Source organism: Phascolarctos cinereus, unplaced genomic scaffold (genome assembly GCF_003287225.1).
Source record: "Phascolarctos cinereus isolate Bilbo 61053 unplaced genomic scaffold, phaCin_HiC Scaffold_4;HRSCAF=312, whole genome shotgun sequence".
NCBI lineage: Eukaryota > Metazoa > Chordata > Mammalia > Diprotodontia > Phascolarctidae > Phascolarctos > Phascolarctos cinereus.
In genome coordinates this window covers 25,966,993-25,993,380 of record NW_027555847.1, presented here as the reverse complement: position 1 = coordinate 25,993,380, position 26,388 = coordinate 25,966,993, and the positions used below count along the sequence as shown (strand labels likewise).

The window sequence follows — 26,388 nt, the reverse complement described above, 5'->3', positions numbered from 1 at the left end:
AAACTGTTCCTACTCTCAAGGAGTTTTGATTCCAATTCAGGGGCTCTTAACCTGGGGTCTGTGAGCTTGGGTTTTTGCTTGAAAATTTTGGTAAATGAATTTGAATATACCTAGTTTTCTTTGTAATCCTATATATAGTATTTTCTGCATTTAAAATATTATGTAGAGAAAGGGTTCATAGACTTCCCAAGGAGTCCATTATACAATAAAGGTTAAGAACCCCTGGACCAGGGGAATACTAAATGTATTCTAGTGAGTAAATGCAAAGTATATTAAAATAATTCATGACAATTTCAGGACAGAGATAATATTAATAACTAGGGATTAGAGCAGTTCCAGAAAAGTCTCCTGATGGAGTAACACTGAGAAAGTTTTCTATACAAGCCTCTTTTCCTGCCTAACAGCACAGATGTCTACGAGGAAGAAAGATAAAGACCTCATCTGAGAGACAGGAAATGGACTAAGAAACAGCAGTGACTTCATCAAGCCTAAAGTTGGCTCTTTGAGCATGGTTCAGTGAAAGTCATAACCTGTGGTGGTGGTGGTGAGGTCCCCAAAATGTTCCACTCTTTCCCTTGGCCACAAGCTATTCCATTGTCAGGATTAGGTGTGGCAGAAACATATCTGGAAGTGAAAGCCCCGAGATTCTGGAAGGCTAGGAGTGCAAGGTGAGGAGGATGATGGTAGGGGAGCCAGATGAAAGAGTTAGTGTTCAAGACAGAGGTGGGATCTGAGCAAACCAGAAGCAGGTAAGGGGCAAGGGGCCAAACTCCAAAAGTTTAAAGCAAAGAGGAGTTGGTCAAAGGCTGAGCAGGGAGGTGGGAAATCTGACTCCATGGGATTTAATGAGCAAGGCAGTTTGTAATATGGAAATGAGGCATCAGTAATGAGGAGAAAAACATTTCAGGGATTTAAATGACCACAAGCTCTATATGTGACAGCAATTTAACAGAAAGGCCTCCAAAGCATTATTCAGGCAGCAATAATAAAAGCGTACTGTCCAGAATAATGGAGTTTGGGAATATCCCAACATACTTTGGGGTTGGTCAGACCACTTCTATAATACCAGATTCAATTCTGGGAACCGCTTTTTTTTCAAGGTAAAGAAAAGTGTTTATTGGGGTAACACACCCAGCGGGTCCTGCTTCCCACAGGAGGCAGAACCTGGGCACCACTTTTTAATAGAGATATTAACACATAGGAATACTCCAGTTAAGGGTGGCCAAGATTTTAAAGAGACTCAAAACTGTCTTATGATGAATAATAGAAGAAATAGGGACTGTTTGGCATAGAGAAGACTTCAGGAGCAGGTGGAGAGATACTTAATATTTATATTAAAATATGACATAGGATCATGTCTAGAGATACTAAGGTCTTGCCAATCCTGTTAAGGTAGGGGTAAGACAAGGGAATGAATATTTATTAAATACTTACTCTATGCCAGTCATTGGGCTAAGTGCTTTACAAATGTTATATCATTTATACTATTTGGTTACATATATAAATGTTATACAGTGATATACAAATGCTATATAATAATACCTACCTGGAGAAGTAAATATTATTATCCCCATTTTACAGTTGAGGAAACTGAGGCAGAGAAAGATTAAGTGACTTGGCCAGGGTCACTCAGTGAAGAAGTATCTGAGGTTTAATTTGAAGTATGATTTTCCTAACTTGAGGTCTAAGAGTATGCTCCCAATCAGCTTATGCTCAGCCAGGCAATCAGTCAGCCAACAAATGTTTATTAAGTGCCTACTATATGTCATAAGCTGTGCTAAGTGCTGGAGATACAAAGAAAGGTAACAGACAGTACCTTCTTCAAGGGACTTAGAGTTTACTCTCCTTCAATGTAATAACATACTCTTCAATGTCATAATGATAATAGCTAACATTTATAAAATACAATGAAGTTTCTAAAGTGATTTGAACACTTTCTAACCTAACAGCCCTATGAAATAGGTGCTAATATTATTCCCATTTTACAGAGGAGGAAACTGAGGCTCAGAGAGTTTAAGTAAAATTTCCAGTGTCACACAGATAGTAAGTGGATAAGTTACTGGTTCTCATACCTAGCAGGCCCTGTACCCTTAAACCTGGCCATCTGCTGATGATCACAAGAGAACTCATCTAAGATCAGGGTAGATGAGTTACTGAAAATCCATCTGGTCTGGGAAAATGAACTGAAAGGCCAAAGACATTCCTAAAAGTTCCTAGACAAAGTCTAGTTCTATGACCTCGTGGCCTTTATTATGAGCTCATTATCAGCTCTCTTTGAACTAGGGATAAAAAAAATACATTATCACAAGGTATAGGATATTAACCACCCAGAAAATTTACTCAGATTCAGCTGCTGTATTTTGATGGAATCCAAATAACTGCCCATGAAATGCATTTGGAAGGGCACACGCGATCAATTTGGATCATTTAAGGTTATCAAAGATTTAAAGTGCCCATCAGTCTGTATCTACAGCTCTACAATCCCTGATTGCACTGCACTGCATTTTAAATATCTCAAACAATGAGCATGCAGATAATTTTGACCTCAGATGCAAGCCACCTGGCTTAATACAGGGCATAGCTCCTTGCAGCCTCTCTCTCTTTGACTGTTCATAGAGAGTCTATCGTTGTGTGCTATATGAAGCATTATTCCTAATGGGGCAAGTGAAGGAGGGAATGTGTATGGCTGCTATGCACAGCATTCCACAGAATGTAGCACCTTGTGCAGGTAAACATAATCAGCCAGATAGCAGAAACCTTGGCCTCAAAGAAGCAGGCTTCAGGCTGGCACCTTATCTATTGATTGTGCAGCCATCCAGGGGGTGTTGGCCCTCTTCACAAGGACAGACAAGGGCAAAGAGAGATAAAAGCACTGGGTATAGAGACCCGTGGTGTGTGCAAAACCAGGCAGGGGGCAGGAAGGCTGCAGGGCTAAAGGATCTACATGCTCTTAAGTAAAATTTTAAAATGTTACTCACTATGTGGACAAAGTGGGGAAGTGAGTTTCTTGAAAATTTTTTACTGAATTTTGGACTTTTGATACAGCTATGTGGCATTGCAGGTACAGTGTTGTACTTGGAATCAGGAAGAGCTGGGGGTTCAAATGCTGCCTTGAAGCCTTGAGACAGTTAATTTTAGTTTCCACATCTGTGAAAATCAAGTCAGCAAATATTTACTAAGTACCTACTGTGCTAGGTACTGGAGATTCAAAGAATGGCAAAACAGACCCCTGCTCTCAGGAAGCGCACAGTTAAATAGGGGACACAGGAAAACAACTACGTACAGACAAGACGCAGGCAGGATAAATCAGGGATAATCAACAGAGGGAAGGGTCTGGGCTAATGCTAGAGATATTAGCAAAGGTTTCCTGTCAGTGGGATTTTAGAAGGAACTTTATGGAAACCTACAAAATGGAGGTGAGGAGGGAGAGAATTCAGGCACGGAAGACAGTTAGTGAACATACCCAGCTGGACAATGGAACGCCACATATGAGAAAGAGGAAGGATTCCAGTGTCACCGGATGGCATGCAAAGGGGAGTACAGCATAAGAAGACTTGGAAAGGCAGGAGGAGGCTGGGCTATGAAGGGCTTTAAAAGCCAAACACAAGATTCGATATTTGATCGGGAGGGTAATAAGGAACAACTGGAGTTTATCCACTAACTCCCAAGCTTACTGTGAGGTTCAGAAGATCAAATGAACTAACGCAGAAATGGCATTTTGCAAACCTTAGACCTCTATATAAATGTAAGTGATTATTGTGTTTCTTGCTGTTTATTTATCCAAGGGCCCTGGGGAACTCAGATTACAATTGCACCACAGAAAAGAGAGAAAGGAACTCATTTCTGAATGTCTAGGAGGTTGGGCCACATAAGCTCTGAGTTTCATTACAACACCACCATTCCATGAAATCCAGGAGTGACACAGGATGGAGTTTTGCTTTAGCCACGGACAGCTCCTCCTTACATTCTGTCATTCCAAGGTCTTTGTTAATGTTTGCCTACTGTGGGTGGCCTACCCAGCGAAGAGCAAGCCAGATAAGGGATTAGGAAAGCTTTAGAAGCTGCTGGATTGAATCAACTCTAGAAAGACTTCAAGGTCATGATTTTTTTCCCCCCATGTAGGAATATAAAATACAGTGTAAAGAGGATTGGATGATGGTAAGAAATGGAACCCACTGGTTAAATATCTGAAAAAAATGCATTTCAAAAACTACTAAAAAGTGGAATGGTTTCTCAATAGAATTGTCTACATTATTTCAGACCTTATACATTTTGCTATGTGAGATTTGTTCAGTTGTTCCAGACGTGTCTGACTTTTCGTGACCCCATTTAAGGTTTTCTTAGTAAAAATGCCACAGTGATTTGTCATTTGTCATTTATTTTTCCAGTTCATTTTACAGAAAAGGAAACTGAGGCAAACAGTTAAGTGACTTGCCCAGGGTCACACAGTTAGTAAGTGTCTGAGGACAGATTTGAACTCAGGTGTTCTTGACTCCAGGCCTGGAATGCTGTCCACTGCGCCACCTAGGGCCCCTATATGAGATGTAGAAAGATATATTCTATAGAGCAACCTGTGTTTTTGCTCCTGTGAATCCCAAAGAATAGCAGCTTCTATATCAGATAGCTGTTAATAATAATGACAAATCCCAAATACTCATAACACTTAATAAATAACTAAGAAATACTCAGAAATTCCTATTCTAGCTTCTGTTCATGGGACATAATACATGGAAATAAAAGCACTGGAACTATCTATGCCATTCAAATCTTGCCCTAGAGATACTTTCAGTAATAACACATGAAACAAAGGAAACTAATCGGAAGAGTTTCAAACAAACTGTTACAGACACCTTTGAGGGTTCGAGGAACATTTTTTTCTGTGCAAATGTTATTTCAAAACTTCAAAAGGTCTATCATTTCATTATTATGGGTACTTCCTTGAATGACACCAGTCACAGTCTCTCCACAACATAGGAAGGGTGGAGGGGATATAGGAGTTGCTATGATCTAAATAATTCATCACCTGATGTTAAACTTTCTTGTTATGGGATCACACAGATGAATGGGACCTCAAAGGTCACCTTGTCCAGCCACTTCATTTAACAGATGAGAATAGTGGTGCCTTTGGGGGTTAAGTGACTTGTCCAAGGTCACACAGGTAATAAGTGTGAATAGGTGGGATTGAACCCATGTCCTCTGATTCCAAAGCTACTGCTCTTTCCAAGGGTGATTAAAGAAAATAAAACCCTTTGAAAACATCCATGTAGTTGTTGAGGTTGTACCTGAAATGATTCTAGCTCAGTAGCAACTTCATGAGTTTGCACTCCACAGGCAAAGACTTCAAGAACCCAGGGTTACTGCCCAGCTAATATATATTAGACATACGTTAAAGTGGGATAAATTGGACTGATAAGAGTTACCTTTAAACCCTGAAATTTAAGTTCATCTAAATAGAGCCACCAAAGTAATTTGATGTGTAAATCGAGCAAAATTTTTTTAAAAATAAAACAAAACTAGTTCTATGATCCAGATGGGCTTTGATGAAAGAATCCAATTAATGTAGATAGCGCCTCACCATCTGAAGTTACTTACAATAATAAAAAACAAACAACTTGGTCAAACAATAAGTCTGTGCGTTATATCTGGCATTTCTAATTAGCCTCTGAATATGACAGATCTTCTTTAGTTAGAAAAAAAAAAAGCTAATTACAAGGAGTTTGTTTTCCAGAGAACGCATGTCTGGTGAGCACTTCTTACCCACAGAATCCAGCCCAAGAAGGAAGCCGATTTATCTCTCTGCCTCTTGGGAGAGGATTAAGAACCGATGGGTTTGCACAGTCCACTTCTGACTTTCCAATTAAGTGCAGAGAACACTTACTTTCCACTAGAATGGCAAGACAAGTCTGCCAAAAAGAGATTATTAAGTACCATCGGCAAAGCTTGTGGTTATCCAAGCTACGCTTGAAGTCATACCTCCAATCAGTGCTTGCAGAAAGGATACTGGCCCCAACTGATACTTCATCTCCGCAGGACAAGCCTCTATGAGCCTTCAACTACAATCCACATTAAAGCTATCTGAATGTGAATCTCTTTTAAAAATAAACAAAACAAAACAAAGCAAAACAGGGGGGTAGTGTCTCTAGCAAATATCCAAATTCACTGGAAAGTGGCTGACTGAATCAAAAATAGAATAGTGGAGTCAGGCTGGAGTGGTGAAAAGAATGCTTCACTTACCGTCTGAGGACCTACACTACCTGTCTGGAGAAATCACTTTGCCCTCTATGACTAATGGCTGATGACTCTGCCATGACCTGGGCTGGTTATAGGGTTAAAGTCAATTAGCAGCCACGATGATAAGAAGGGGCATTATGGTTGCCTATACTATAATACCATCTTTACATGGACAGCTTGTATGGTCTACAAGATGAGCCATATATTCTGCCGTGATCCAGAAAATTGCATCAACCAGACTATCTGGCAAATAAACAAACGAATGAATGAATGAATGAATGAATGAGTGAGTGAAGTAAATAAATGAATGAATAAATAAGTAAATGAGCAAATGAATGAATCAATAATTCCCTTTAGGTCATATTTGGTTATACTTGTCAAACTGTTTGAAAATTGATTAATCTGGATTTCCTTTTGCATTCAGTAGACACAGCCAGATATTTCTGCCATTAAATTTGCAAGTAGGCATGGCTGATAGCCTGGCGGGATTTTCAAACGCTTTAGACATTTTTCAAATGTACCTTCAAATGTGTAAAAAAAAAATTGAATTAATGGGAAGTACAGTAGAGAAAAAAAGTGGCTCTGAAGTCAGAGGGCATAGGTTCAAACCCTACGTCTAAACCTTAGTATGTGGGTGAATTAGGGAAGGGTCATTTAAACCTCCTTGGGACTTAGTGGCATCATCTCTAAAATGGGGAGATTGGACTCTAGACCCTTTTAGCTCTAGATTTCTGATCCTAAACCCAGATCTTTAAAAAATGTGGTAGCACCAATCTTACACAAAGAGGCCCCTGAGCAGAATTTGGTAGGACAACACATTTTTAGTTCCCATTTTGCATACCAATAGACTATTGCCTAAATAGTAAAACCGAGAGGGAAATATTCCTATTAAAGTCCTAAGATTCCCACTTACAAAGTCAAAATCAATTTAATCCTGCAAATACTGGATGCAGTCTTTTTAAAAGAAGCAGGGAGGGGAGGGTGTTTACAATATTTTGGTGTAGAGAGAGCTTTTCCTTATGTCATTGATCTCCTTGAGGTATATATGCTCAGGAAATTGACTCTGAGGTAGGTTAAATGATTTGAGAACACAGATTTAAATCTCAAAGGGACTTTAGAGGTCACTGATTCCATCCTTCTCATTTTATGGACAAGGAAACTGAGGCTAATAGCAGTTATATGTCTTGCTCAGGGTCACACAGCTAGTCACAATGCAAACTCAGGTCTTCCTAACTCCAAGTCCACTGCTCCATCCCTCTACAATGGTGCTAAAGCAGGATTCAAAACACTTCCCATCCCCAAACCCCCCACTGCTCTTTCCAACAAGCCTCAATAGATATGTCTCGGTGAAGATGCTAAGGACCAACCTCTTCTCAGTGCAAAAAGGTTCTATTATTTATCTAATAGCCCCAATGAGAAATAAATTAATATGTATATTATTGATCTATATGTCGGTGATAGTAAATAAGATACACAGTGATTAAGTGCACTTTCCACATAGTAGCCAAACTGCTAAAACTAAAACACAGTTCTGATCATGACACTCTCCAACTCAAAAGAATCTTAATCCTCCCTATTGCCTCTAGAAAAAAAAAAAAACATAATCCTTAGTCTTACATTCAAAACCTTCCACAATCTGATTCCCACTTATCCTTCTGTCCTTATCCCATATTATTCCCTCATTCCCTTTCAAGCCTGCTCTCCGTGTCACATAAATCAGCTTATTAGGAGGTTCACATTCACAAGTTTCTACTTCCTGCCTTTGCACAGGTCTTGAATATAATCCTTCCTCACCTCCACCTTATAGAATTCACACACACATACACACACACACACACACACACACACACACAAATATATATAAAACATACACATGGAATTTATCCATACACAACACACATCTACAGATACACATATATACACATACAATCGATACAGAATTCATATATATATTCTATATATATAATCTATATAAATCCATATAGATTCTATATAAAGAAGCCACATATATTCTACACATATATTCTAAATACCCATTTCTGTAAATATATATAAAGTATTAAATATCAGTAGTTATAATTATAATATGTATATAAAATTATGATAAATAAATATATAATTATAATATATATAAAGAAGCCACACTTCTTTTTTACTTTCTTTCAAACACTGATCACTGGCTGCTTTCTACAGGTGACCTTTGAGGATCCTCCCACATAAATGGGAGGGCTCAACCCTCTAGAAATCACTACTTATTACTTTGTTGTCTCTTTTAAGTTGTAAGCCATACCCCACTTTGTACGTGAAACTTTGCCTGATCCCACAATTCCTAGTGCCCTTAATCCCAAACTCTACTGTATTCAATACTTTGTATATATTTGCATAAATGGCTATTCACTGTCTTTCCCATTAAAACAAAAACTTTTGCGAGTGGGGATTGGTTTTCTTTGTACTTGTGTCCCCAGTGTCAGGGCACAAGTTCTAGGCTTAATAGGTGCTTGAGAAGTGCTTACTGATTGCTTAATTAATTTGCATATTCTTTGTATTTACTCAGCTGGGTACAGGCATTCCACCCCAGCAGAACTTAAACTCCTCAAAGGCAGACAATATTTCACTTTTGTATCCTCTGCTGTTTGCACATAGTAGGTGCACAAAGATAATGAAAACAAAACGTTTTGCAAACTTTCAAGTGCTCCCTAAGTGTGAGGTATATGGCACTTAATAAGTTCTTACTGTATTGAAATGAGTTATTTATCACATCTGTTATAAAAACGTGTGTCATTCAACAGGTTCAGCTGAATAGAGTATCCTGTTAACAATCCCAAAGGTGGGACTGAGGTGAAAAGGATGCTGTATTCACAAGTCCATCCAGCCACACCCTCCTCCTCAAAGTGTTTTACCATATTATTAATACACACAGAATGCTGACTGTAGTGGGCACTGGGTAAGAGTCTCTGTGTAAATTCATCACCATCACTGTCAAGGAAGAAAGGCCCCAGAATCAGAGGGATTCGGACTCAGAATCTCTGCAAAGTTAGTACGGATCTAAATGGAGTCAACTCCCCATTCCCTAGCCAGTACTGTGTCTGCGTCCATGAGAACGCATTTGTGGGAAGGCTGGTCCTGGGACAGGGAACAGTGAACAAAGCAAACCATATCACACGTGGAGTTAGGAGGAAAGGGATGACCCTTACCTCATTAGCACCAGATTATGATGCAAAAAAAGGCAAACTCACATTTGGTCATTAGCATTGCCTTTGGAGAAGAAGAATAGAGAGCTTCTTGCTTTCCCTAAAACCCCCTTGAAAAAGTGTGAAGATGAAATTAATCTTAAGCTTTCCCAGAAGTGTCAGCTCTAGGAAGGACAGTTTCGGAAAGGGACAGCCTAAGCGAAACCACCAGAAGCCAAAGGCAACAGGTCACGGTTGGAGCTGACAAGACTTGAATGATAATAATCTTGAGTTTCTTTTGAACTCCCTCCAAGAAAGAAATGGCTTCTCAAAGGTCAACAAAACAAATGGTTACAACAGAAACAAATACTTCGCTAATGAGATGGGTTGTGATATAATTTGAGGCTCAGAAGGCATTTTGTTGGTGAAACAACCTTGGAGATGGCATTAATAGCACCTCCTTCCAAAACAATGTCACAGTCCCACTTTCCCTTCCCAATCCCACAGTATCTCTCACCTCAACAGGGAATCTTCTACCATTGATGCTGTGCTCAGATCCGGCAGAGCCATTGCTATGGCCCCAGTGGAATTCGACTTTTTCTGCTTTGAATCTGCCTGGCAGTCCCGCGCCGCTGATAAAATAGTCATCTTTCAGAAGAATAGCCACTGCATACAAGAAAAAGGGCAAGAGATCATAAGTTTCCAAGACCACAGTTAACCTTGCTTTACAACAGTATCTTGGGTAGTATAGCGGACTTGGCATCCAAGATATCTCGGACTTGGTGTCAGGAAGACCTGAGTTCCAATCCTGCTTCAGACATTTACTAGTTGTGCAACAATGGCAAACCACTTCTCTTTCTTGTGTATTACTTTCATGATCTACAAAATGAAGGGTCTCTTCCTACTCTAAATATATGATCTTATGATAAAATTCAGTACTTTGAAATTGTGATTTTTTTTTTCTGGGATCCATATGCCACAGAATGAAGTTTGAATCTGCTAACACTTTCTATGTTGACCTGCTCTGGAGCCTCTGATGACCTCCCGTCTACAGTAATCCACAGCAGGTATGTCAGTGGGCCTTCCATTAGAATGTGAACACCCTCAGAGCAGAGGCTGTCTTGCTTTTCTAATGAAGAGTGCTTTGCACAGAGTAAGCGCTAAGTAAATGTTTTCCCTTCTGATTACTGAACAGATGAAGAAACTGAGGAAATGACAGGATCACATATCTAGAACTGGGATCTCAGGGACCATACAGTCCAACCCACCTCACTGCAAAGACAAGGTAAATGAGACTGTAATAAGCACCAATCATGGGAGGATGAGCCAGTTAACAACGGTGAAATATTTTGTTGTCTATCAACAAAGGGAATCAGTAACTCCAAAGAAATTCCCAAGTCATTTTCCTATACAATAGTTCCAAACCAAAGCTTTGACACTCCATTGTACCTGTTACGCATTTACACAGGATCTGAGTAAAGTTTTGTTTTTGTTTCGCAAATAAAAATATCTTACTTGATTGACCATTTACAATGTATTCTATAGATTAGTCTGTTTGTTTGTACAGGTCATTTGCATATTCTCTCTCCCATTAGACTGTGGAATCCTTACTCTCAGCCTTTTGTTGTGTCCCAAGTGCTTAGCGAAGTGCTAGGCATACAGTAGGCACTTGATAAATGCTTATTGACTGACTGACCAGAACTTTGTCCCACAGCTCTGTCTGATTCCACACATAATTCACCTTTTAAAAATCGTCTATTTAAACAGATTGTGGTCTGGCATCTCCAACTTTGCTTATATTATATCACAACATGTAAGACATAAAAGTGAACTTAAAACGAGTAAATGCAAAATTATCATTCTTCCCCTGAAAAGAGAAAATTAAAAAGGAAACTTCATTTCCTCATCTCTTCTTCATCTGAATGGACACTCTGGGAGATAAGGGCATAGGTCATGGGTTCTCAGCCATTTTTATATCGCTGAACTCTTGGACAGTCTGATGACAACTATGGATACCTTCTTAGGATAATGTTTTTAAATGCATAAAATAAAACACCAGAATTACGAAGGAAACCAACTATGTTAAAAAACAGTTATTAAAAATTTTTTTTAAAAAGTTCACAGACCCCAAGTTCAGACCCCTGCTGTAGCCTGCTCTACAGTCCAAAAGAAATGAGGAAGAAAGGCAGGAAAAATTATGGCAAGGAATCATAGGATCACAGATATAGAGCTGGGAGGGCTGGTGGAGACCATCTCATCAAACCCTTTCACTTTACAGGAGGAAGATGAAGGCCAGGGGTGAGCTGCCCAAAGTCACAGAGAGTATGGGCCAGACCTGGGATCTCAAGAAGAGAACAAGCCTGGTGCAATCAGGAGAAAAAAGCCTAAATATTTTATTCCCTCTAAAACAGGGTATGGGTATACAATTAGTGTGCTTTTGGCTTCATTTTTTTTTCTTTTTTTAAATCTGAATTACGCCTTTTCTTTACATCATAGTCATGTCCCAATATAGCACCCCCCACCCACTCAGAGAACTCTCATTTGTGACAAAGAAAAAATTAAGCAAGCATAACCAACCTGTTTAGGTTTCAAAAAGCTTCAATTATTTTCCTTTATCTTTGATTTTAGGACAGCCCAAGGCACACATGAAGTGTATACTGAATTGGCAAAAATTCACCCTTTTTTATCCCAGATATGTGCAAACTATTGTGAGGGAGTAGTCAATAACCTGAGGAAATCCCAGCCAGAGTAAGGGAGCACAGGTGGACAAACTCCCATCACAAGGGACAAGCATAAAAGATGGGCACCTGGATATTATCATGTGAGTCTGGAAAAGTTCAATTAATTTCAGCACTTCTCAATAAAAAAAGGAGCATTAAAATCACAATGAAGAAGCCACGCTCATATAAATTGCTTTTTATTACATGCAAAAGATGGTTTCTCACCACCTGCGGGGTGGGGGAGAAGGCGGGGGGGGGGGGGGGGGGGGACACGACTATCCTAACAGTGAACTTTCTTATCTGTGGGCAGCAAAATGAAGGTCAAAATAAAGTGATTTCCCATTTTAATTAAAAATGTCCTAGCGATAACCTATCATTATTCTGAAATACACATGCTTTTGAGGACAAAATAATAAAGACCTTACTAAGGCAATATACCTTTTATTACAAGAGTCAACAGAGCCAGGCAGGGCTTGGGGAGGGTTTTAAATACTGATGACGGCTCTCAGTCAGTTATAAATTCTATACATAAAATCACACATCATGATGAATATGGGAAAACAGATTCGTGTACATCTGTTACAATGCATGGAGGAGACAGTTGCATCTTATAAATATTTGATTCTACCTAAATCATTTATGTCTCTGTCAGGGGTCATTTTACTTGTTTTACATGAATAATTAAAAGGATAATTAGGAGGCAGTACAATCCAAAATGTTCATCTAATTTTTCATTTTACAGGGCTTCTTAGTAGATGTCACAGTGGGCTACATGTCCCCCCTTGTTTTAATTGGAATTCTCTTTTTGCTGACCATCAAGCAGTTATCTGGTTACCAGATAATATGGTGTGATACTATGAGAAAATATTGCTTGGGTACCCAATAGGATTGACTGAGGATGCTTCAAGTACTCATGTGTTTCATCCTGTTTGGGAGCCTTACTCTGCCATAGAGAGGCAGCCATGGTGTAATGGAAAATGAGGTAGCCCCAAACCCCAAGTCACAAGGACCTGAATCCAAGTCCCAAACCTGACATACACTGGATGTGTGACCCTGAGCAAGTCACTTAATACTTTGGAACCTTGGGCAAATCTCCTAAGACTAGATGTATTGGATGGTGCGTTCTTAAAGGAAGTGAGGGTAACTCCAGGCTGGATAAATGAAAGAACAGCCATTAGAAATGGGGGAGGAGGGGCAATGAGATAAAAGACTTTTAAGTGAAAAGGTGCTGATGAGATATCAAGATGCTGGGATCCAGAGTGAGGAGGAATCTATTAGTAAAAGCCTCTAGAGCGAGAATAAGAGATGGAAAGAGAAAGCAGGCAGTGAAACTGTAAGGGAATGAAACCTAGGAAGCTGGTAGAGAAGAATAATTCAATGTAAGGGCACACATCCAAGAGAAAAGCTAATCAGAGATTTCCCTTGTGCAAAGCCCTATGGGAAAGGAATCAGGTCAGTAAGGTAGGGGGCTTCCTACACCATAATTTCCACCAGAAGGTAGAAGGTGGTGGATCTGGGACCTGTAAGATGAGAATCGAGCTCCTCATGCTATCAAAGAAGGGATAGAAAGCAAGAAAATCTAAATTGAAATCCAGAATCTGCCACGAAATATCTGTGTGACAACTGGTAGGTTGAGTTGCCCAAAGTAATTTCTCCTCTCTGGTTCTGAGTTTCCTTATTTGTAAATTGAGCAGGAAGAACTAGATCAGAGGTCCATACACTTTAATAAGCATTATTTCAATATAGTGGATTTCCTTTGTAAGCCTATGCATTTTATTTTATTTACTGAGAAACACTATTCTGAGGAGGGATTCATGGACCTCACCAGATTGCCAAAAAGATTCCATGACACGCCAGGTTGAGAATCCATATATGAGGTGATTTCTAAGGTGCCATTCCAACTGACAGAGGCAAAAGAGCACCGGGCTTGGATTCTGGTGACCTGGCTTCAAACCCCCTGTCTGACAACCAATATCTGGGACCCGGCAACAGGCTTGATTTCCCTAGACTGCTGTTTCCCTAACTATAAAAGGAAGGGGTCAGAATAAATGATCTGTGAGGTGCCCTTCAGCTCTAAATGTGTCACCCCGTGATCTCTGATCCAGTGGCCTTCAACAAACAAAACTAATGCAGATAAAAGAAACAAAAAAAAAATAAAGAAATTCAAACAAACACTAATGCACACGAGTGAGTGCCTTTGTGGGGAGGGAACAAGGGTAAGTTATAACAAAACAAATCCTCAAAAGAGTTACAAAGTATAAGAGACAATGCTTTATGAGCGTACATTCCAAGGATCTTCCCTTAGGAAAGCCTGATCATTTAGCTAGAAGTCAGTGCTAGGAATGAGGTTTTTCTGTGATGAGTGCTTTATCTTCTCACTCTTGTGAAATAAAACAAAAGGAAATAACTTTGGATGAAATCAAATGAGAAGTGGCAAGAAAGACAGTTAGTGCTCCTCGGGAGAAAACAGATAGACCGTATCTGTCTTGTAAATATATTTCAGGCAACTTGCGCGAAGTGTGCTAGGTACAACAACGCAAGTCTATTGATTATGCCAGTTGGAATATATAGAGCTCTCAGGGGGATAAGATAGATATGAACATTAAAACTGTTTTATGGGAAAGTTACTGTCTGTATATAATAGACAGTTTTAAATATTAACTTGCTATATTCATTTTTTAATATCCAAAAGACCAAGTCTATTTTACAGATAAGTGGCTTGTAAATTTCCATTTGAAAAGAAATCCCACATACCTTTCTTTATTTCCTACTCTGAGGCTAAAATAGAGGCTTTTCTGGATAAGAAAAAATGTTGTTGAAAAAAGTAAAGGATCAGAGAATAACCCTCAAGATGAGTCCATGGGGTTAAAATAAAATCAGAAAATCACAGAATTTGAGAGTTGGAAGGGCTAACATCCCAGTACCTAAAGGGAAGTTTGCACAAAAGAGCTGTGGGATAGAGAGCAGATGTCAGGGTCACGAAGACATGGGTAAAAATCCCCCTTATGCCAGTTAATAATTGTGCCACCGTGGCCAAGTCACTTCACTTCTCAGCCTCACTTTCCATATACATAAAAATGGGGATTAAACCATTATATCTAACTCATGAATAGGTTGTTGTAAGGTCAAAGTGAGAGTTTCTACATAGAGAATTTGGAAAACTTTTTTTTTGAAGGGGGAGAGGGGAGTAAAGGAGGAACTTGAACCATGACTTTAGAGGGAAAAAATGCCCTCTAAACGTGCAGATCAACACCTAGACAGCTAGGTGGTACAATGTGTAGAGTGCTAAGCCTGAAGACAAGAAGATATGAGTTCCAATCTAGCCCAGTCGTTTACTAGCTGCGTGACCCTGGGCAAGTCACTTAACCTTTTTTCAGCCTCAGTTTCCTCAACTATAAAATGGGGATGATAATAATAGCACCCACATCAAAGTGGTTGTGAAGCAAGTGCTTAACAGAGTACCTGGCATATAGTAGGTGCTAAATAAATGCTTATTCCCTTCCTCCTTCTCTGAAACTTTCAGCAAGTCTCCTTGGGCAAGACAGTGACTTGCCCATATAGCCATTACCTAGCAGAGGCTGGCTTTAAACCAAATTTTCTCCCCTCTGAAGTCCACTTCTATATCTACTATACCCTATTGTCTCTCTTGAAGATTTAAAAATGACAAGTTTCATTATTATTGTTATTGTTAAATTCATTAGATAATGTTTAGCTGGATAATCTAAAGGGTTTTTTTTTAGGTCACAATTATTCAAATTTCCTGTCCACACTACCCCAAATGTCTGAAAATTCCATTCAGTTCTACAGAGCCAAACTGATTTGAAATAGACAAATAGTTAATTAGACTAACCACTTTGGTTAAATATACAAACACAAAAATCCCCTAGCAATGAAAAACCCTTACTACTCCAAAGAACAGAAGCAGCTTAGAAAAGCGGCTAGATTGTTAGACTTGGAGTCAGAAAGATTCATGCTCAAATCCTGCTCCTGACACTGTTTGATGTAGGTAGACGACTGCTGCCTGCATATCAGGCAACAACCCTGAGGAGTTCCCATACTTGGAGTGCCTGACAACGAGGGAATCCCAGATCCTTCCAGGAGTCATCTGATATTCCCAAGGGCCTCTCATTTTATTTTTGATATGGAGACAGAGTTAAGTTGGCTAACTGACTCATGATCATGAATTTGGCTTCCATCAGACTACCATGGAAGCAATCCTCATAAATACTTCACCCTTTGCAATCTTCTATCTCACTGCTGATAACATTCTCCTACTTCCCTTAAGTTTAGATAAAATCTCACCTTCTATAGGGAGCCTTTCTTGATCCCATTTAATGATAGTTTCTTCTCTCTGTTGATTATCTCTAATTTATCCTACATATATCTTGTTTGTACGTGCCTGTCTGCATCTTGTCTCCCCCATTAGACTATGAGGTCTTTGAAGAAAGGGATTGCTTTTGTCTTTCTTTGTATCCCCAGAGTTAGCACGATGTCAGGCACTTAGTAAATGCTATTGCCATAACTTGAATTCTCATCATAGGATGTTTATAAAGGACTTCTTTGTACCTGTCACTACTTAATGCTTGGGTCTTACAACCAGCATGTGACTTCGATACCACTGGAAACTGCTACAGCTCCATAAGCCATGCATATCAGCTAAAGTCCTGGAGATGGTCATTAAGGAGTGACTGTATTCTGAAAGCATGCACATATGGGCTCCTACAAACTCAACAGGTTCTGGATGATTTTGAGGAGCCAGCATCATGACAGAGATGAATCATCAGTTTCTGCAAGACCAAGGTCGTGAATCACCTTGCGCCAGGTAGACCCTCGACGTGACTACAACCTGTCACTGGTGATTTCGGAGCTGAAAGCTGTTACTGAAACCCATTATCTTGGCAAGGTGCTGTCAAGAGAAATGAGTCAACTAGAAAACCCTATCAAGAAACCCAGTGGGCTTACATGGCAGGCTAACTGAACATGGCACTAGCACGATCCTGGGCTCCAACCAAGATTATGGCGAATGAGACAAAAGTTCTTTCCATTGCGCTGGAGGAGGCCTTTTCAGATTCTTTCAGCAACTAACATCTCTCACAAACTTCTAAATTACACTGTATTTTCTTTGTGTATAAATCTGCTTCTATGTATAGTATATGTGTTACTTCTGCCACTGAAGGCAGGGATAGTTTCATTTTTCTTTTTGCATGCCTAGAACCCAGCACCTACCTGGAACATAGTAGGTGTTCAATGAATGCTTGCTAAATGATGGACATTTCTCTGTGTATCACAAAGGAGGAAGACTAAATCTCTGAGACTGTAGGACAATAATGAGCAAGAACCGTGGAGAAGATCATTTATGAAGCACACAGCTTCCTATATTTGAAAGGGACTGTGCTGAGTGCTAGGAATAAATACAAAAACATGAGATAGTCCTTGCCTTCCAGAAGCTTACACTCTAGTATGTCAACAGGCACCTCCATGGAACAGTGAGTACAGTGTTTGGACTTGAATGCAGGAAGACTTGAGTCTAAATCTAGCCTTAGATACTTACTAGCTGGGTGACACTGAGCAAATCAATTAACCTCTGTTAACCTCAGTTTCCTCATCTGTAAAATGAGGACAATAATAGCGCATTTCTCACAGGGCTGTGGTGAGGCTCAAAAGAGGTAACAAATTGAAAGCATTTTACAAACCTTGAAGCTCTGTAGAAAAGGCATGTATTATTATCATTATTACTGTTGTTATTGGCCAAGGCCAAATATTTAGGTCTGGGAATTCAAAGGGATATCGAGTAGAGCAATAGGGTGAATGATTAACAATGTTCTTTCTAGGAATGGTCATGTTGATTAGATTACTATAGAATAAAAAAATTGAAAGCAGGGCACTTGGGGAGTATGGACTTGGTGCTTTGGCAGGGAGGTATCTGGAGTGTGTCATGGAAAGACTTGGGGAACCTCAATATGAATTCTCACTGGTGGGATTACACAGTGGGGGCTACTATGCTCTGTCTCCTACCTAATGTAATTAGAGACAGGGCATAGTACCATGGCAGAAAAATGGCCGAAGCTCAATATGGCAGGTTTGGGGCCACCTAGATATGGTGAAGTCTCACCAATCACAACTAAGGACCCTTGGACTGAGAGTACAGGCGAGAAGTAGAGAGTGAAATACAACACAATATGTCAGGAAGATGGTCTAAGCTAGGTCACAGATGCTTGGGAAGGACCAGGTCTCATTGCAGGGTCCTCTTTACCCTGAGATGATAGATAAAATGAGATCTAAGTTTCCCTAGGTTCCCTACTAAATGACCACAAGTCATTTTCAGAAGCAGTGACCCCAGGGGCAGACACACAGAACGCTGAATAGTAATCTGATGCCCCTGGCAGGAAAATCCTGGAGACTAGAGAATTCCCAGCATGGCTGCAGCCAGCGTGTTTCCAGAGGCTCTTATTCAAAAGAGAAAGTAGAGTCACAGCAAGCCTGCTGAGCAGCTGGACTAGTGGGAATAAATGTTGACCATCTGTAAATAAGGCAGGTAGGAGGAACGCTGCACTCTCTCAAAGCCTAACTTAAAGGAATGGAGCCTGGCTACCCGTGGGCAGGGAGCAGAGGGCGCAGTCATGCCAGGCTTTCTGGTAATCATCTGAGAAGGATTTTTTCCTAAAAAATAATGACCTGGACAAAGGAAGCAAGATGACGAGCGGCCACGAGCAGGAGGTCTGTTACGCAGACCCTCGTTCATATACTTTTCAGTCCAGCTGGTGTACTGGCCGTTCCTTATACATCCCATTCCATCACCTGACTCCAGGCTTCGCACAGGCTGACACCCACCCACGCCTGGAATGGGGTCCCTCACCACCTGTGCTTCAGGCTTCCTTCAAAGCTCAGCTCAGGTCTCCCTTGTACAGGAAACCCCGACTTTTGCCTGGAGCTTACTTTACACGTATCTTAATGAGGATGACGATAATAATAATAATGATAATAATAATAGCTAATATTTATAGAGTGTTTACTGTGTGCCTGGCACTGTGCTAAGTGCTTTACAATTATTATCTCATTTGATCCTCACAACAGCCTCCAAAGGTAGGTGCCACTATTATCCTCATCTTAATTTTCTGTGTACCTGGGCCCCCTCCCATCCTTTGTAAGGTCCTTTAGGACGGAGCCTGCTTAGTTTTTGTTTTCATATTGCTTGCTTTGAACAGAGTAGGTGTTTGATAAATGCTGACTGAATGACTGAATGAGGAAGTGGCTAGGCACTGGATCAGAAAGGAAATATAGACAGTCATTACGTTAGAGTAAAAAGAATACTGGACTTAGAAGGAAGAGATTTTTGGCCGAGTCCCCATGGTACTTTGGTGATATGTGTCAAGTCAACATTTGGACTCTCAATCTGTAAAATGGGGACAGTAGTACTTTTCTGACCACTTCATAGGACTGTTGTCAGGCTCTCTATAAAGTGGGGAGTTAGGGGAGGAACATGCTTTCCTGGTTCTGATTACTTCATTCTACATCAGTTCATAAATTCTTTGTATTAATTGTTGGGGTTTTCCAATGTCGTGTTTTGTTAATGTGCAACAATTTGTTTTGATACACTCTAATCCTGGAGTTGGCAAACTTTTTTTTTGGAAGGGGGTCAGCAGATCGGATTTGGCATCCAGCCACAATTGGCTGACCTCTCCCCCACCTCTAATCAATGAGTGCTTCTGGTGGGGCACAGGCAGACTTTCATAGGCAGTTTTCTATAACAAATCAAATCTTGAGGGATGTATTACAGGGTTATACCACATATACATTCAATTACTATAAACTAAACTCAGAAGAGGAAATCTCTTTACCATCATTATTCTTCTGGTGATATCACACTACGACAAATAATAGATCGCCACACTCTCAGAAGAACACAAATTATCATTCACCTAAGGGCCAAGAGAAAAATTCCTAGAGGGAGGCGGTGGCCTACAGCATATTCCCAATGATAAGATTTCTCACAGGAAGTGGTTAAAAAAAAAAGCACCAAAGATATGTGTGAGGCTTCAGATTCTTCATCTGTTAAACAGGAGTGACAGCAATATATACAATTGTGATAATGAATCAATTAAGCAGAGCATTTATTAAGCACCTACTGTTTGCCAGGCAACGTGATGGGCGCAGGGGACACAAAACCGAAGAAGGAAACAATCCCTACTTGGAAGGAACTTACCATCTAATGGAAAGTGTTATGTGATAAAGGTGGAAATGATGGTGGTGATGGTAAGGAAAGGAGGTGGGCTGCTCAGGTAGAAAGACTGCCAACAGATGCACAGCCTTGAATGGTACGCTGGTATTTGGATACTTTGATGTATTCCTTATCTCATAAGTATAAATACTTTTACTTATGGTACAGATACGCAATCCCTCCATGCCTTTTCATTCTTTACTCTTTCTCTGCACCATCTTGCAATCCTCTCTGGAGCCTGAGAGATCTTCCTATAGTACTTTTACTAAACACTACTTTACCGTTTTCCAGGACTGAATTTCAAAAACATACTGGCAGTTCTTTAATACTTCAAGAATGAGGGGAAGGCTTCTGCTTTTGGAATGACTCCCCAACGGAACAGTTGAGGAAAGTCAGGTCTAATCTTTGTGCAGGTGAAGAAGAGGAGCTATGATATGAATATGTGGGGGGAAGATCATAGATCATATATTTCTAGTTGGAAAAGACAGAAAAGGGAATCAAGGTCAGCTTTCTCATTTTAAACATGAGGAAACTAGGATGTAGAGAGGTTAAATAGCTTGTCTGAGGTCATACAACTAGGAAGTGACAGAGCCGGGAGATGAACCTAAGTTTTATGAATCTAAAATCAAGTCCTCTTTTAATGTGCTCCCAAACTATAGTCTCTGCCAATGAAATCACAACTCTTTAGAAGTATCAGTTCCTACATGAATGGATCACAATGCAGAATGACGCACGAGAAACGGCTTGATAGTCTCAATTTCAAAGGGCTTGGAAGGTATTCACGTCCTCAGAGACAAGGACTTGAAATAACCAAATGCTAATGGTACAAGAGACAGAGTTACCAACAGTTTACTCCTCTCTTCTGAGTTTCCCAAACTTTGGTATTTGATCCCAAGCACCCTTGTGCAACTGAGCTGATGACTTATAAGCAAATTCTCATTTACCTGTCTCCCTAGTGTTCTCAACACAACGTGTCCTGTGGGTATCAAGAAACGTTGTTCCGAAGGGAATGGGTCAGTCCAAGTGTTCGTATTCTAAAAAGGCTCCACCAGGACAATACCTTAGAAATCGATACAAAGGCCCCATTTTGCACTGCTTCCAGGGAGAATTTCGGAGAAGGGAAAGAATAACAACAATGACAACAATAATGGTATCCAGGTCACTTTCTTGGCTAGCCGGCGAAAGAACATTTGAAAAAGAACCATACCTGTTTTCCCTGTGTTTTTCATCCATGTTTTGTTGGAGGATTCATTATCAAAACCATCGAGCTGCAGTTCCTGGTATTCATCTCCCACCTGCGCTTGCTGATCTACGATATCTATTGGGGATTGGTGGCGGCCACCACAATTCACACTTGATGTCACCCAATGCTCAGGACCGTAGGTTCCTGGGAAAGGAAAACAACATTTTAATACTGATGGCCTCGCCATTTAGAGAACGAATATGACTCAGGAAAGCAGACGCTAGATTTCCCTAGGTAATGCCACCACAACTACAATTACAGCAGCTGAAAAGGTTACGGTGTTAAAAATGACGAAAGGGTCAAAAGCCATTTGCCTAATACAGAAATTGGGTTATTTTTTTTTCTCCCTCTAGCAGTTGGGAAGGGTATGCTACTTTAAATAGTCTGGCGTGATCATCTGCAATCAAATGCTGGCTAATTTATTTTTAATCGGTTTCTAGAATTATTACCTAGTGGAATGACTGTCAAGGTTGTTCAAGTATACCCCCTCCTCCATGTTTACTAAGTTTTCTAAAATGATCTTAATTTACTGATCAGAGTAGCAGCCTAATCATTTTGGTCTGTGGTGCTGTTCTGGAAATAACAGCAGCGTTCTACTTAAGCCTGAGAAGTCTGTCAACAGAAACCAAGAAAGAAATTAAAAGTAGAAAAAATTGCTGAGATGGGGTAAGAGGAGGAGAGGGTATTTAGAAAAAAACCAGAGTTCTAGCATTATAAGTAGACGTGAGACTCAAGAAGATTGGAGAAAGGATTTGGAGGTTACTGGGGGCCTTAGAAAAAGCAATTTCAATAGGCTAAGAAAGGGGGAATCCTGACTGCAAAAAGTTAACATAAAATGAATACTGAAAAAGATGTATTTCCCAGTATGGCAACTCAGAGTTATGTAGAGCGCTCAGTGGCACAACTTTAATCAACAACAATAATAACAAAAGAGCTGTTTTGTTTTTGTGTTTGTTTTTTGCTGATCCTCCAAGCCTGCTGGGCTAAAAGACTGCTCCACCCCATCTTTCTGCCAGCTCCGCTGTTACAGGATTTCTTTTGGGGCGCTATTTTATGGTTGTTTGGAGGTGAATATGGGAGAGCTACAGCATTTTACTGCATACTCCGCCATCTTGGCTCCCAGAAGTAGCAAAAAGCACTTTAAAAATATATAGTATGTGTCAGGTACTGTGCTAGGGATACAAAGTCAAAAATGAAGTCATCTCTGAACTCAAGGAGCTTATAATCTACTGGGGGGAAGGAATAATATGTATTCAGTGGAGTACATATAAAGCAAGGTAAAACCTAACCCATGGACACATCCCTTTTGTCCACTCCCTGTGACCACAGGCTACTGCCTCAACCTTGCTGGGCTTCAGTTTCCTCACCTATGAAATGAGAGGGGTTAGTTTGGATGGCCTCTGAGCTCTCCTTCAGCTATAGAGCTCTGGGCCCCCATCATCCTCTGGATTCAAATTTAATCTCTTCTGCCTATTACCCAAAGGCAGACACTATGACTTGACATCACCCAACCCTTTCCAATTTCATCCCCCCACCCCATGCATTTGATCCTCTCTTGAACAGGAGCTGGCAAACTATTGCCTGTTTTTGTATGGCCAGTGAGCTATGAACAGGGTTTACATATAATAAAAGCTTCCTGTGGAATGTACAAAAAACAGGTTGCAGGCAGAATCTGGCCCTCAGGCAGATCAGAGCTCGAATCAAATGGAACTGTATCTAGTCTCCAAAACGTGCCCTTTCTCCATGCCTATACTCATATCAACACTATGAATTGCAAGCTTTTCTTCATCTTCACCTATGAATCTTCCCATCTTTAAAAGCATAAATCCATAAAGCCTGCTCAGATTCCCTTGGGTCAGAGATGGGGAACCTGGGGCCTTGAGGCCACATATGGCCTTCTAGGTCCTTGGGTCCAAGTTTTATAGAACGAATCCTTTTATTAAGGGATTTGTTCCGTGAAGTTTGGATTCAGTCAAAGTGCCACACTTGAGGACCTAGAGGGCCACATGTGGCCTCAAGGCTGCACCCCTGCCCTGGGTGCTAACAACCATCCTAACTCCGCCTCTGCCTTGTTTCATCTATCTATGTTAGTGTCTTATCCTCCGAACAGATCAAAAGCCCTTTGAAGGAAGGGCTTCCTATCTCCCCAAGAGCCTGGAAGAGTGTTATGCAGGGAGGAGGAGCGTAATAATGTCTTATCGACCACTCCTATTAGGTGGGTCTCTACGACATAACAAAACTACAACCACCCAAGGACTCACACACAACATACATGTGATCCAGAGTCCTTATTTCCTGAAGTACCAGAAACAATCGAGTACTAGGCTGTCTTCCTTCTCCTTCTATTTATAAGATAAAAGAAAAAGACAAAGAATACAAGAATTCACACAGAAACCCTCGTACACATGGTGGGGTTTGGGGGTAGTGGGAGATGTGAATTTCTGGCATTCCCTCTTCTATCTCTCTAAAGGGAAATCAGCAGTCATGAGTGTCAAGAACGCTGTTTGGGCCATATGCCATAGAAACAGGAGACTTGAGTGTGACTATAAACCGAAATTATATTTTATACCAGATTATGCCAGGGGGAGGGAAATAAATGCATGTCCCTAGATTCCCCATCTGACTTGGGATTTTACATAATGGTACATCTTTTTTTTTTCTTTTTCTTAAGCAAAACTCTTCTGTTGACAACACAGATTTCCTCCAGACCTCCATGAAACTCCAAGGAATAAAGCTTCTCTGTCAGCCAATTGAATGCAAACAGTCTTTGGTAGGAAGACTAAGATGGATACCCCCTTTTCTTTCTTTCATTTGTTTTTTTTTTCTCCTTTTTTATAGATTGGGCACGGAGTAAGTTAAATGCTCAGAGGGGGAAGGGTAACAACTATAGCTGGGATGGTGCCAACCTTCAATGCTGAAACTCCCCCTTCAACAGTCATGGAGCTAATTATATAAAGAAGGATCATGCTTCCAAGGCAATATGGATCTTTGTTTTTAGCTTTCAGTTCCTCTGTAGAGCCCAGATACAAGCAACATAGCATCACAGACTGAAAGTAATTTAGAAGCCATCTTTTCCAGCCCTTTCAATTTCTAGTTGAAGAACTGAGAGGGTTAGAATAAATGACCTCTCACATCACTTCTAGCTCTAAATCTGTTATCCTCCTGGAGGTTAGGTCGCTGTCCAAGGTCACACAGGAAGTAATTAGCAGAGCTGGGATCCACACTCATCCACGACTTCTGACTTCAAATCTAGGACACTTTCCAGTGTTCCACCACACATTCCTGACTTGCAGGACCATCTCTTCCCTCCTGCATAATGGTTAATGCCCCCAGTGAGTCAGTCACCTGTGCCTCTTTGAACCCCATTTCTTTCCTTAAAGTCCAGCTCAGATACAAGCTCCTACAAGAAGCTTTTCCTGATGTCTCTCCCTCCTCAAGGAAATTACTTGGTATTTATTTAGCCTGCATATATAAATAAATGTGCATTTATTTATCTATGGTAATATCTAATCTCTTCTCCCCACCCCACCCCCAAATAAAAACAGAATACAAACTCCTTTTGGGGCAATTAGCAATTTCATTCTCGTGTTTATATCCCCAGGATTTAGCCCAAAATACCAGACACAAAATCAGTACTTAATAAATGCCTGTTGGATGAATGAATGAACATTGAATTAAACCCTTCCCCATTGCCCCTTGTGATTTCAGTAGCAATGTATCTGAGAGAATGCAATTTAAATTGGAGACAGTTGCCTGAGGAGGCTCTCAAACGTGAGTGACCTGCCCAGCCACACGGTCAAACTATGTCAGAGACAAGAGTTGAACCTGTGTCTTTCTGATGCCAAGCCCAGTTCTCTGTCAGGCTGTCTCACTAATCATGTGACTACTCCAGTTTGAGGTGACACTGGAAATAGAGGAGTAAGAAATATAGTCCCTATGATTAAATAAGGGATGGCAACTGGGGTGGCGAGAGAGGAAGTGGGAGATGAAAGATAGGGGATTTTCCACAAACTGGGAAGTGAGAGTCTTTAGTTGGAATGAGCCAATCTTTGGATATTCCCTATCCTAAGCCATCATTTCCCATCTTTTTTTTTTTAATTCCCTTCCTTTAATCAAGTTTGCAGTGGATATAAACAAATGTTCAACCTTAATGTTCCCAGGGAAAAAGAAACAACCATTCTGGTCATAATGATGATAGCTCTAGCATTCAAAGAACCATTTACCTAAGTTTTCTTTTTTTTTTTAAGCTACATTCTTAAAATGGGCACACAGATCCTCACACTTCTGTAAGCAACTCAGGTTCTCTGTCCTTGAATCTACCTCATATCTAATCAAATAATAGCACAATTCCCACTTTCCTACGAATCTCCCTCAATCTCCTCCTCTTTGTCAGAAGCTGGGAACCAGGAGGAGATGCAAAAGAAGCTTTGGGGAGTAGGCTAAAGAGCGAGCAGATACACACACGCACACACACACACATACCCCCCAACCAGAGTAAGGAAGACTCATCTTCCTGAGTTCAAATCTAGCCTCAGACACTTACTAGCTGTGTGGGTAAGCCAGTTAACCTCTGTGTGCCTCATTTTCCTCAACTGTAAAATGGGACAAAAACAACACTATCTTGCAGGGTTATTGTTAGGATCAAAAGAGGTAATAGTTATAAAGCACTTAGCACAGTGCCTCGTACATGGTAGGGGCTATATAAATGCTTATTATCTTTCCTTCACTTGTCCCCTTGTACCTCTAAAAGAGAACATGAGTTATCCAGAGCACTATATCAATTATCTACATGCTGACCAAACAATC

The 26,388-nt window shown here is 40.4% G+C and overlaps 1 protein-coding gene across 1 annotated transcript in view; it reads right to left on the bottom strand.

Annotated features, from left to right (window-relative positions):
- Positions 1 to 26,388, bottom strand: part of PTPRG (protein tyrosine phosphatase receptor type G) — a 785,024-nt gene that overhangs the window by 336,748 nt on the left and 421,888 nt on the right. Inside the window, 2 exon segments of the mRNA XM_020976382.2 lie at positions 9,919 to 10,067; positions 21,547 to 21,726. Coding sequence (XP_020832041.1) covers positions 9,919 to 10,067; positions 21,547 to 21,726 — 329 coding nt within the window.